This window comes from Schistocerca cancellata, chromosome 4 (genome assembly GCF_023864275.1).
Source record: "Schistocerca cancellata isolate TAMUIC-IGC-003103 chromosome 4, iqSchCanc2.1, whole genome shotgun sequence".
Lineage (NCBI taxonomy): Eukaryota > Metazoa > Arthropoda > Insecta > Orthoptera > Acrididae > Schistocerca > Schistocerca cancellata.
This window is the reverse complement of record NC_064629.1, coordinates 484425975-484438635: the sequence shown is the minus strand read 5'-3', so window position 1 is coordinate 484438635 and position 12661 is coordinate 484425975. Positions and strand designations below refer to the sequence as shown.

The window sequence follows — 12661 nt, the reverse complement described above, 5'->3', positions numbered from 1 at the left end:
CTGTATTCGTCATGGCATACTATCCACAAGTTCATCAAGGCACTGTTGGTCCAGATTGTCCCACTCCTCAATGGCGATTCGGCATAGATCCCTCAGAGTGGTTGGTGGGTCATGTCATCCATAAACAGCCCTTCTCAATCCATCCTAGGTATGTTCTGTAACAGTTCCTGTTACTAAATATAGCAATTCTGCTACTAAATGTAACTGGGTTTTCTCTTTTGATGCTGTCAATTGTCAGGATGAGCATTCTAAAGCATTCTGTCAGGGTGAAAGTATTAAATAAATTAACTTTTCTCTCTTAACAACATGTGGGCAGGGTGGGTTCTTCCTTGGCTCGGGTATGAGGTCGAATGAAACATCATTTTTACATAAGATAACTTTTATTGAAGATTTGTACAACTGTATCTTACGGGATGTTCTGGTTCGGAGAGCGGCAGCTGTGTCGTTTACGTAGCCTTCTGCTGCGGCAGCGGCGGCGGCGGCGGCATCTGATTACGCATAGCGGTGTTTATCTTGTGTCGCCGTCTCGCCCAGCTGACCGGAGACGCGCAGTGCGAGGTGGCCCGTTTAATTATTGCGAGCGACGTCGTGCATCGGATGGTGATACCTTGAATGTGGCGTCCCAGTGTTTCTCTTCTCTAAGCGGCCGCGTATGTTGTGCGTCGGCCAGCAGAGCGGCGCGGCGGGGGAAGGCCAGTGTCCCGGACTCGAACCATGGACTCCCACTTGCCAGTCTTCGGCTGTCAGGTCTTCATCTCAGCTCACAGGTGACTGCTGAAGTGAAGCCGTCTCCTTCCCGTCCTCACGAGTCACTCGGGTACGTAAAGATCAGACTTCAAGTACCTTTTAACTTCTGTCTTCTGGCGCCGAGGCTGCTGCTTGCTATTCCATTACAGCGGCGGACTTGGTGCGTCTGTGCATGATGTAGTCTCTTCTTGCATGACGGTCTTCAGCACCGAAACTAACTTAAAACAACTGCTACGCTTCTTCACTTCTTCGTCTTCTTCGTCGCTCGTCTCCGTCTTCGTCTCCGTCTTCGCCTTCGTCTTCCTCTCGTCTTCATCTCTCGGGCCCACTGCGTCTCGCGTATTTATTCACTTCAGTTTACTGGAGGTGAAAGACTTCACGGCCATTGCCTCTTCTGTCACGTTGAAAAGATTCTCGAAGATTCTTCTTAACGTCGGTCATTGGCTCTTGGAATGTAGGCGAGGGCCTTTGCTCACATGCGACAACTGAGAAACATGTGAGCCGGTCATTGTCTCTTCTGTCACGTTGAAAAGCTTCTCGAAGAATCTTCTTAACGTCGGTCATTGGCTCTTGGGATGTAGGCGAGGGCCTTTGCTCACATGCGACAACTGAGAAACACGTGAGCCGGTCGGGCGATGCCCTGACGGCTGAATCGACAGCGCCCGCTTATGTGGAACTTGCTGACTTCACGGTCATTGTCTCTGCTGTTCTGCCCGCTGAATGCCAGTATGTAACTCTCTAAACTAAACCAAGTTTTTCATTTATATTCTAATTTCTACTTCACTTTGATTTCACTAATTTATTTACGTAAGTACCACTCAACAGTTCGATAGGGTTCATGTCTGGAGAACATGCTGGCCACTCTAGTTGAATGATGTCATTATCCTGAATGAAGTCATTCACAAGATGTGCATGATGGGAGCATGAATTGTCATCCATGAAGACCAATGCCACTCCGATACGCTGCTGATATGGTTGCACTAAGGTCGCAGGATGGCATTCATGTAACATACAGCCATTACGGTGCCTTCCATGACCACCAGCGGCGTATGTCGGCCCCACATAATACCACACCAAAACAGCAGGGAACCTCCGCCTTGCTGCACTCACTGAACAGTGTGTCTGAGGCATTCAGCCTGACCAGGTTGCCTCCAAACACGTCTCCAACAATTGTCTGGTTGAAGGCATATGCAACACTCAGCAGTGAAGAGAACGTGATGCCAATCAGCATGTTGTTGGGCCCATCTGTACTGCACTGCATGGTGTCCTGGTTGCAAAGATGGACCTCGCCAGGGATGTTGGGAATGAAATTGCGCATCATGCAGCTTATTGTGCACAGTTTGAGTAGTAACACAATGTCCTATGGCGGTGCAAAAAGCATTATTCAACATTATGGCATTACTGTCAGAGTTCCTCCGAGCCATAATTCATAGGTAGAGGTCATCTACTGCATCCCCTGGGCGGCCTGAGCGAAGCTGTCATCAACAGTTCCTGTCTCTCTATATCTCCTCCATGTCTGAACGACATCGCTTCGGTTCACTCTGAGATGCCTGGACACTTCCCTTGTTGAGAGCCCTTCCTGGCACAAGGTAACAATGCAGACATGATCAAACCACGATACAGACTGTTGAGGCAAGGTTGAAGTGCAGACAACACGGGTCATATACCTCTTTCCTGGTGGAACCACTGGAACTGATCGGCTCTCAGACCCCCTCTGTCTAATAGGAACTGCTCATGCATGGTTTTTTATGTCTTTGGGCATGTTTAGCAACATCTCTGAACAGAGAAAGTGACTGTATCTGTAATACAATATCCACAGTCAATGTCTATCTTCAGGAGTTCTAGGAACCAGGGTGATGCAAAACTTTTTTTGGTGTGTGTATAATTGAATGGAAAGGTCCTGTTTCTCAAAGATATAAACTTAAGCTTTCATTACATGAGTCACATAACACAGAAATCCTTTCCACTATGCATTATCGTTTTCCTGTCTTTCATACTGTAAAATTCATTCACAAAATTCAGTCCATTCACTGCTTACCTGAAAGATTGTGAATCCAGCGAGGCTAACAAAAACACTTGTGTATGGCGTTCTCCAGTGATTAACAACTTCTTGCTCTTCAACTGATAGCCAGTCTTTTGTCCAAGTAAAATTGGTGAATAAGCCTGCAACCTGTTTATTTATAAAGAAGATCCATTAGTTCATATTTTTAACCGTAAAATGAATAACAAGAAAAAATATTTATGTTCATTGTGCCATTAACTATCATCATTTAATAAATGAACAATTCTACTGTTTTAGGCAATTGCAGCAAAAAGATGTCCTCTTTAACTGCATCCACTCATTCCAGTTTCTCTGAAAAACTGCTATACTCTTGCCCACTAAACCATCAAGAACACAAATGCCAAACACAGTGGTATATTCACACATTCACCTCAGCATAGTTCACATTAAATAAAACTGCAATACTGTAAGGAAATTATTGCATTACTTTTCTATTTTTGCTCAGCACTGGTGCATATATGTATTTTATTTTACATCAATTGGATGTGATTTTGAAGCGAGAGTGAGGAGGAAACAAAAGAAGCTACAATAACCTTTCCCCCTCACTCAAGAAAAGTCTGTTTAAGGGGATCATCAAGACTGAACGTTGTGTGAAATTCTATATGCTTTACTGGATAATTGATACAAATCAAATCTTAAATGTGTAAAGGAACTAAAAGCCAAGTGCTTAACATGCTCAAATATATGACCTCATACCCAAAAACAAACACACAGTGATAACAACAACAATGTTGAAATGTGTTTAAAGATTAGGCATTGTATTTCTTTCTGTGTCCTTTTACCTTGTACACTTCTGCTCCTAAGGCAAAGAGTGTTTCCAAATTTTAAAAAGCAGTTAGCCACTTTCCCCTTTATTGTTGGCTTGGCCTGGCCTAACTTTGTGCATATTATTGTAACCTATCGAAGACATCTCCTTGGTTGATTGAGTAAGACACTAGGAAATGTATATATGCCACTATGCTTAGATAGTTTCAGCAGTAAATTGCTTTACAAATAATATCAATGGCTTGGTACAGAGCTAAAGAGGTATGTGCAAGGCTCCTGTTAATAATTTTGTAACACTGTAATCTTGATATCCAATTAATTCAGCCTTAGTGGTGAACTTTCTTCTTGTTTGAAACTGGCACATTATGACTCCCTTCTTGTTCTATATTTTCAGTTAGTTACCAACAGAAACAATTAAAACAGAACACAGCAGTTCCAGCTTTCAGAAAAATTAATTCTAACCTCAGGGAGAAAAGAGTATGGGAAGATTGAAAGAGTGGAGAAGACAAGTGTCTCATACCTTAGGCTATGAGTCTTATTCTCAAAACAGTTCTTCTTTCCTACATCTTTACTCCCCACCCCCAATCAACAATGGACCTTGCTGCTAATGGGGAGGCTTGCATGACTAAGTCATACAGATAGCCATACTGTGGGTGCAACCACAATGGAGGGGTATCTGTTAAGAGGCCAGACTAATGTGTGGTTCTTGAAGAGGGTCAGCACCCTTTTCAGTGCTTACAGGGACAACATTCTGGTTGATTGACTGATGTGGCCTTGTAACATCAACCAAAACAGTCTTGCTGTGCTGGTACTCCCACTGGCTGAAAGCAAGGGTAAACCTGACACTACAACTTCTCATAGAAGATGGGCTAATGAAAGGCAAACCTACATGTTAATAGCATTTGTAGACTTAGAGAAAGCCTTTGACATGTTGACTGGAATACTCTCTTTCAAATTCTAAAGTTGGCAGCAGTAAAATACAAGGAGCGAAAGGCTATTTACAATCTGTACAGAAACCAGATGGCAGTTGTAAGAGTTGAGGTTCACAAAAGGGAAGCAGTGGTTGCGAAGGGAGCAAGACAGGGTTGTAGCCTACCCCCATGTTATTCAATAGGTATATTAAGCAAGCAGTAAAGGAAATAAAAGAAAAATTTGAAGTAGGAATTAAAGTCCAGGAAGAAGAAACGAAAACTTTGAGGTTCAACGATGACATTGCAATTTTGTCAGAGACAGCAAAGGACTTGGAAAAGCAGTTGAATGGAATGGACAATATCTTGAAAGGAGGACATAAGATGCAGACAGCAAAGGACTCGGGGAAAGCAGTTGAATGGAATGGACAATATCTTGAAAGGAGGACATAAGATGAACATAGACAAAAGCAAAATGAGGATAATGGAACGTAGCCAAATTAAATCAGGTCATGCTGAGGGAATTGTATTACGAAATGAGACACTTAAAGAAGTAAATGAGTTTTGTTATTTGGGAAGCAAAATAACTGATGATGGTCGAAGCAGGGAGGATATAAAATTTAGACTGGCAATGGCAAGAAAAGTGTTTCTAAAGAAGAGAAATTTGTTAGCATCAAATGTATCTACATCTACATCTACATACATACTCCACAATCCACCATATGGTGCATGGTGGAGGGTACCTCGTGCCACAACTAGCATCTTCTCTCCCTGTTCCACTCCCAAACAGAACGAGGGAAAAATGACTGCCTATATTCCTCTGTACGATCCCTAATCTCTCTTATCTTATCTTAGTGGCCTTTCTGCGAAATATAAGTTGGCGGCAGTAAAATACTACTGCAGTGCATATTATTGTAAGCTCAGAAGCCTAAATCTGTGAAACATATATGAGGTGTTCATTTTAACTTAAGACATTAAGTATAGATTTAAGTGTGAGGAAGTCCTTTCTGAAAGTATTTGTATGGAGTGTAGCAACATATGAAAGTGAAACATGGATGGTAAACTGTTTAAACAAAAAGAGAACAGAAGCTTTTGAAATGTGGTGCTATAGAAGAATACTGAAGATTAAATGGGTAGATGATGCAACTAATGAGGAGGTACTGAATAGAATTGGGGAGAAGAGAAATTTGTGGCACAACCTAACCAAAAGAAGGCATTAGTTTGTAGGACACATTCTGAGGCATCAAGGGATCACCAATTTAGTACTGGAGGGAAGTGTGGGGGGTAAAAATTATAGAGACCAAGAGATGAATACAGTCAGCAGATTCAAAGGAATGTAGGTTGCAGTAGTTACTCAAATATGAAGAGGCTTGCACAGGATAGAGTAGCATGGAGAACTGCATCAAACCAGTCTTTGGACTGAAGACCACAACAGCAACACACCTCTTTTTCTTTACACAGAGTCACAGGTGCTATAAAACAAAAGTGGCCTCCATATTAAGTTCAGCAGTTTTCTTTCCTTTTGTTTAATGTTTCTGTTCTATATGTGACATTTCTATTCTACATGTGACAAAATATGTGGTAATTCATTTTTGATCAACCAGCAGTGCAAGCAAAGCATACCTTTCTAAATGAGATATTCTCAGTACTATACCATCATTGATCCTGTTATAGTACTCATTTATAGCTGCCACTAGTTATCACAAGCACAGAAGCCTAAATCTGTGAAACATATACAAGGTGTTCATTTTAACTTAAGACATTAAAATATCTTGAAAATTACACATCAGATTAAAAAAAGTTGTAATTTCTTTCAATTTGTTTGTCTTGGAGGGGAACATCGAAAGATATCCCATTCAACCCCCCCCCCCTTTCCCCTTGCATGGGTGTTGTGTCACTGGCCACTTTGAAATCTTCAATGGAAACTCCCATTTTTTAATTGGAGATTATAATTATACACCAAAACCTACATATGTTTTGCCTGAAGCATTTTCTCCATTTTGACACAGATGGTGCTGTAATTGGAGGAATAGAAATGGATACATAATCATAATTTATGACATACTACTCAATGGCCCTTGAATATCTATGGCACCTGAGACCCCACCTTTATGATGCGAGGGTAGGACAGGCCAGTATTTCATACCTTCTAATTGGAAACCCCATTTGCAACATTGTATTCCTCCAACATATCGAACATGGGACTACGTGGCATGGTATACATAGGACAAAAGTATATCTCCAGGAATGTCAGCACAGGCATCCCTGGTGTGGTCAACCATGTCTTCATGGTCTGTTGGCACTTGCTGGTACACCCTATCTCTTAAATATCTCCACAGAAGGAAATCAGGTGATGTCAAATCCAGCAACCTAGCGGGCCAGGTAATAGGGCCACCTCCTTCAATCCACTGACCAGTGTAAACACAATCTATATCTGGTCCGCTGAAACATGTCACTTCAAGGTCACTCCCCCAGCGCAATAAAGTTGGTAATGTAACTGACAAACAAGTGAGGAATGTGATGCGCTGTATCTTCCGAACCAATAACAGCACCAAACAGAAGCCGGTTCCGGCACTTGCACTACCATGTTGCTGGCTTCCGTGAAAACATTGTATATTAATGCGCAAATGCCTACTTCTGTGTTGTGTTACCACCTCAACTACAGTTTTTGTTTATTAAACTATGTCACCAAAACAATGCCATTCACCAAGTGACAATCAGCTGAGCCAAGGAGTGCCATTAAATAGTCAGGCTTTGGAATTGCTATGGAGGATGCATGACTTTTACGAGCAAGAAAAGGGATTTGTTTTTGTTCATGGGCATGAATCGATTCCTGCTGATAAAGTTTTAGAGCATACCTTGAAAACTTTAGGACTCAGTCAATGAACAGTTATAAGGAAAGGGGTGCTACTTCAAGACTTACAAGACACTGAAGTAAAAAGTGTGGAAGAAAGCCCCTGTGGGAGAAACAGTGTGTTTTTAAGTACTCCAGGAAAGAAAAAAATGCAGCCTTGTCTTGTTACAGATATTGATTCTTTCCAGTCTGATGCAATTTGTCGGCACATATATGGAGAATACCCCACAATAGTGAAGTCGCTAATTTCTTTAAAAGAAAGTGAACTTTTCTCAGGGGGGAATATGTCACTCAAGATGGTATTAAAAAGTATGGGCTTCTGTTTTAAAAAGTCAGATGGGCAAAAACTATTACTTGAAAAAGTGCACATCATTGCAGCTCATACCATTTTCTTACACAAAGTTGTAGGAAAGGACATACACTCAGTCATATGGTTAGACAAAACCAGGGTCAATGCTGGAGAATCAGTTGAGAAATGCTGAACTGATGATACTCTGAACAGCAGCACTCATCAGCCAACAGGAAGAGGACCCTGATTAATTGTGGCCCATACAGGATCTTCAAACAGCTTTGTGCCTGAAGAACTTTTAGTTTTTCGACTGAGAAAAACAAGTGACTATCATGAAGATATGATCCACCCATGGTTTCTACAGTGGTTTAAAATTTGCTGCTCCAGTTTAGTGTTCAGACAGTGCTTGTGATGGACAATGCACCATACTATTCTGTGATTTTAGATAAAATTCTCACCAATAGTGACTGTAAAGAAACTATGGTGCAGTGGTTGCAGGCGAAAGACATTGCTGCGGACATGAGCATGACAAAGCTGTTGTTATACTCGCTCATAAAACAAAATAAGCCCGGGGTGCCTAAATATGTTGTAGATGAAACTGCAAGCAAACAGGGTCACTTGGTAATTAGGCTATCACCTTATCACTGCCATTTTAATCCAATTGAATTGGCTTGGAGTACTTCAGAAGTAACAACAAGACTTTTACTACAGAAGTGCAAAGACTGCTACATGAAGGTTTCGCTACTGTATACATTACCTCATGAAGGAAGAAAGTAGACCATGTTGCTAAACTCATAAGAGAAGCACAGACTATAGATGGAATTATAAATTAAAATGAACAATTAATAATTTCTTTAATGATGATGATGGAAATGGAAATTTGTGGTAAGGATTATGGGACCAAACTGCTGAGGTCATTGGTCCCTAGGCTTACTTAATCTAACTTAAACTAACTTAACCTAAGGACAACACACACACCCATGCCCGAGGGAGGGCTTGAACCTCTGACAGGAGAGCCGCGCCAACCACGACAAGATGCCTCAGACTGCATGGGGATGATGATGATGATGATGACGAAGACAATGGTTTTTGTGCCAATTCCGATGATAGTGAAGGAGAACTGGCTGGAACTGCGCCATTGACATTGTAAACTGGTGAGTGCAAATGTATACAGAATTAATTCTTTCTCTCTGCAATCGGGTAGGCTATGCATGTTTTGCTTTATTTCATTCTGTGAGTGGGAACAGCGTGTTCTTTGGTATGCTTAGGTTTACATTATTACATAATGTTTTACTTTCAGCTATTATGGTAACAATATGGAATTACTTTTCATAAAGTAACAATATGGAATTACTTTTCATAGATATTGTAATTAACTTCGGGTGTTTTTATTTCCCGGTTTCATATACTATCAAATGCTTAAGTCTCCAGCGTTGTTCTCTCCATTGTTAGAAAAATGTACTTTGTTGCACTTACATATAAGCATTGATTGTAGCTTACATTTACAAAACATACTTCAAAGTTGTGGGCTTCTGTGGTGGCAGCTATTGCAACCTCGCAATCGCAGTATAGCCAACTACATGCGAGCTGTCAAGTGACATGTTTCACCAGCCCGGGCATAATACCTCTTGTGCTTGAGTTGCATAATGCACTGGGTCCACATCTCATGGTCTAGAAGCTAGCATTGCTGTGCCTGGATCATGGAGTCCCCAGGTGCAATTCCCGATTGGGTTGTGGATTTCCTCTGCCTGCGGACTGGGTGTTTGTGTTGTCATCATTATTTAATCATCATCATCATCATCATCATCATTCATAACAGTGGCTAGATTGGACTGTGTAAAAATTGGACCTTGTAACAACTAGAAATTTGTACAGGTGCCCCACAAACTGAACATCATCGTCATCATCATCGTAATGCACTGGGCAGCTGTCATGCTGAAGCCACACTGATTGTCGAATGGCCAGGGCAATGTCCTGCAGTGGTACTGGTAGTTACTGTTCCAAAAATGTTTGATTTTTTGTGCCCATTCGATGTGCCATTGATAACATATAGACCAATGAGTCTGTTCTCCATGATGCCACACCATACGTTAACTGGTCAAGGATGTTGAAGGTCAACTTGCTATATCCAATGGAGATTATCTACACTCCAGTAATGCATGTTATGTCGGTTAATAATACCTTGGTTTGTGAATGTAGACTCATCAGAATATAGTAATTCAACAAAATATGTGAGGGTTGTTTGCATTTGTTGACATGCTCTTTCGCAAAACACTACCCCGTTATGGAAATTGGTGCCATGAAGTTCTTGATGCAATGACACGTGGTATGGATGATACTTATGATGATGCAGTATTGTGACAATACTACCTACTGACATACCAGAATTGTGGTGTAATTCCCTGGTATTTAGCTGAGGGTTGTGTTGCATTGCTGTTAGTACAGCTGTTTCATTAGTTTCTCCTGTAACATGTTTGCTTCATTTCCTCTTATCAGTCTGTACGCTGCCATCAGACATAAAGGCATTCACAACCTCATAAAAGAATGAACTATAGCAAGCTTTCTCTGGAAAATGCTCTGCATACAAGGCAAAGGCAACCTCACCATTTCTCCTACATTCTGAGGGAATCAGGATCTTTAGTTTTGTCTTCTGTGATTGCAACATTCATCATCCATTTACACATCTGTTCTCCAAATGATAGGTAGGTGAATGGACAATAAACACTGTATTATAATGTTTGGAGCCACTATCTGTTCTACATCTACACGATACTTGAGCTCTGGTCACAGTGTACTGCCTGTTACGATATGTAGTAGTTTGCTACATGGCCATGGTGGCACATCGAATAGTCCCCTTTTCAATATGTCAGAAGAATACAATGTTGAAAATGGGTTTTCCAAATAGAAGTTATGAAATACTGGCCTGCCCTACCCTTGCAGCATGAAGGTAGGATCCCACATGCCATTGGATATTCATGAGCCACTGAGTAGCATGTCATAAATTACGATTGTGTACTCATTTCTATTCCTGCAATTACAACACCATCTGTGGTGAAACAAGGAAAATGCAGCAACCAAAACATATGTAGATTTTGTCACAGACTCATAATGTCCAACAAAAAATGGGGGTTCCCCTTGAAGATGCCCAAGTTTCCTCCTCACCACCATTACATGGGATGGGGTGGTGGGTTGAGTGTGGTATTGTTGGAAGTCTCCTTCAAGAGAAATAAATTGGAATCATAACTTTTCTTGATCTGCTGTGTTGTATTTGAGATATTTCAATGTCTTCAGTTAAAATGAGCACCCTGTATATGCTTATTTAAGTGAAATTATTAACATTCTTCAATTTTAGTAAGTATTTTTCTGCATGATGAACATTTCATTGCTAATAATTCTTCATGAATTTGTGCGACATTGCAACACTTCATTGAAAATAATTTTACATGAACTTTTAAGATATTGTCTCCTAAAAATGTCTCAGAATTTGTGCAAAGCAAAAGTGTTACTTTTTAAGAGCACATTTCCTTTCATGAGAAAGAAAACATATGCTGTTCCAAGTATGAAAAAGCGTGAATGGATATGAATGGAAGGGAATGCATTTTCCTTATAATACAAATATAAGAAATGGCTAATGAAATAGCATATTACATGGCACAATATTCAGCTCTGGTTCTTCAGTGGTTCAGCCCTGATTGACTGACTTTTATTTGAATCACATTTGCTTACAGCATGTACAGAGTGTGCACTTGTAATATAGGACAGGTCAACTCATCCTAATATCTTCAAATATTTAGCCTGCATATTACAGTATAAAAGAAAATACTACAAGTTATTTACATACTACCTACTTCAACATTTTCAGTTGATTACACTACATGCATACTGGTAATAATGCCATTCCTCATTCTTTACAAATACACTTCTCTACACTATAATATTCTTTTTTCCATTAAGTAACTCTTTAGATGTTTCTGGAATGTTGTTTCACTCATACTGTCCTGTAGACTCTCTGAAAGATGTTTTACCAGTTGTACATCTGAATATCGAGGACCTTTCTGAGTAGCTCTCAGCCTGTCTGGTATGCTTCTCAGCTGACCTTTATTTAATGTGTCATATGAATGAACATCTGCATTTTCCCCAGTAATGTATTGTCTTTGATTGGTGAACTTACTGACCTGTATATGTACATAGATGGAAAAGTCAATATTTTTCTATTACCGAAGGCAGTTCTGCATGGCTCTGTTTGTTTTTATTCAGAATGGTCTAATGACCTTTTTTTACAGAACAATTTTTTTTCTTATTGATACTGCTGTAGTTTCCCCAAACAGTAATTCCATACTGTAAGTATGGCTCATACCTCAATGATGTTGGGAAGCACTTGTTAACTACCCCATGCAGAAGACATGCTTTGTTAGTACTACTCAGTTTTCACTGTCTTCAGTGGAATACATTGATGTTAAAGTGTTCATCCATGGCATGCTATTGTAGAAGGAGTCACTAGATCAGCTAAGTAGAACATTCATGCCGTTCACATGTTTATTTGCATATATAAGCTGAATTCCAGTTTTTCCTTTCTGTACAACCAATGTATCAAATGTATTTGATTCAAAACTCTAAATTCTAATACCTAACATAAAAAATAAATGTGCTGTTCATATCATTTCCCCATTATCTTTCACTGACTGTATAAAAACTTGCATGTCTCATGGTTTCTTATGTATTGTATGACATTTTTGTGTGCTTTGCAAAGCTGGTACTATAACATTAATTGCAAACTACAGTTCTGATTCCTACAAATACTGACTGTAAAACTGAAGTATCCTCATTCAGATAAGTGTTTAACCTTATTTTAGTATATATATATGATGTTCCTCCTAACTTTACCATCTCATACATATATATATATATATTTATTTATTTATTTTTTTTTTTTTTTTTTTTTTTTTTTTTTTTTTTTTTTTTTTTTTTTTTTTTTTTTTTTTTTTGTGAAAAATGCAATTGGCCAGGGGGCCAGGGATGCACCTATGCCAGGGGCT

General features: G+C 40.0%; 1 protein-coding gene across 3 annotated transcripts in view; it reads right to left on the bottom strand.

The window, feature by feature from the left end:
* Positions 1-12661, bottom strand: part of LOC126183885 (chloride channel protein 2) — a 523840-nt gene that overhangs the window by 87154 nt on the left and 424025 nt on the right. For all 3 annotated transcript variants that reach the window (XM_049926191.1, XM_049926193.1, XM_049926190.1), the window contains exon 10: positions 2786-2917. In XM_049926191.1, the coding sequence (XP_049782148.1) occupies positions 2786-2917 (132 nt within the window). The remainder of the gene's footprint in view (positions 1-2785; positions 2918-12661) is intronic.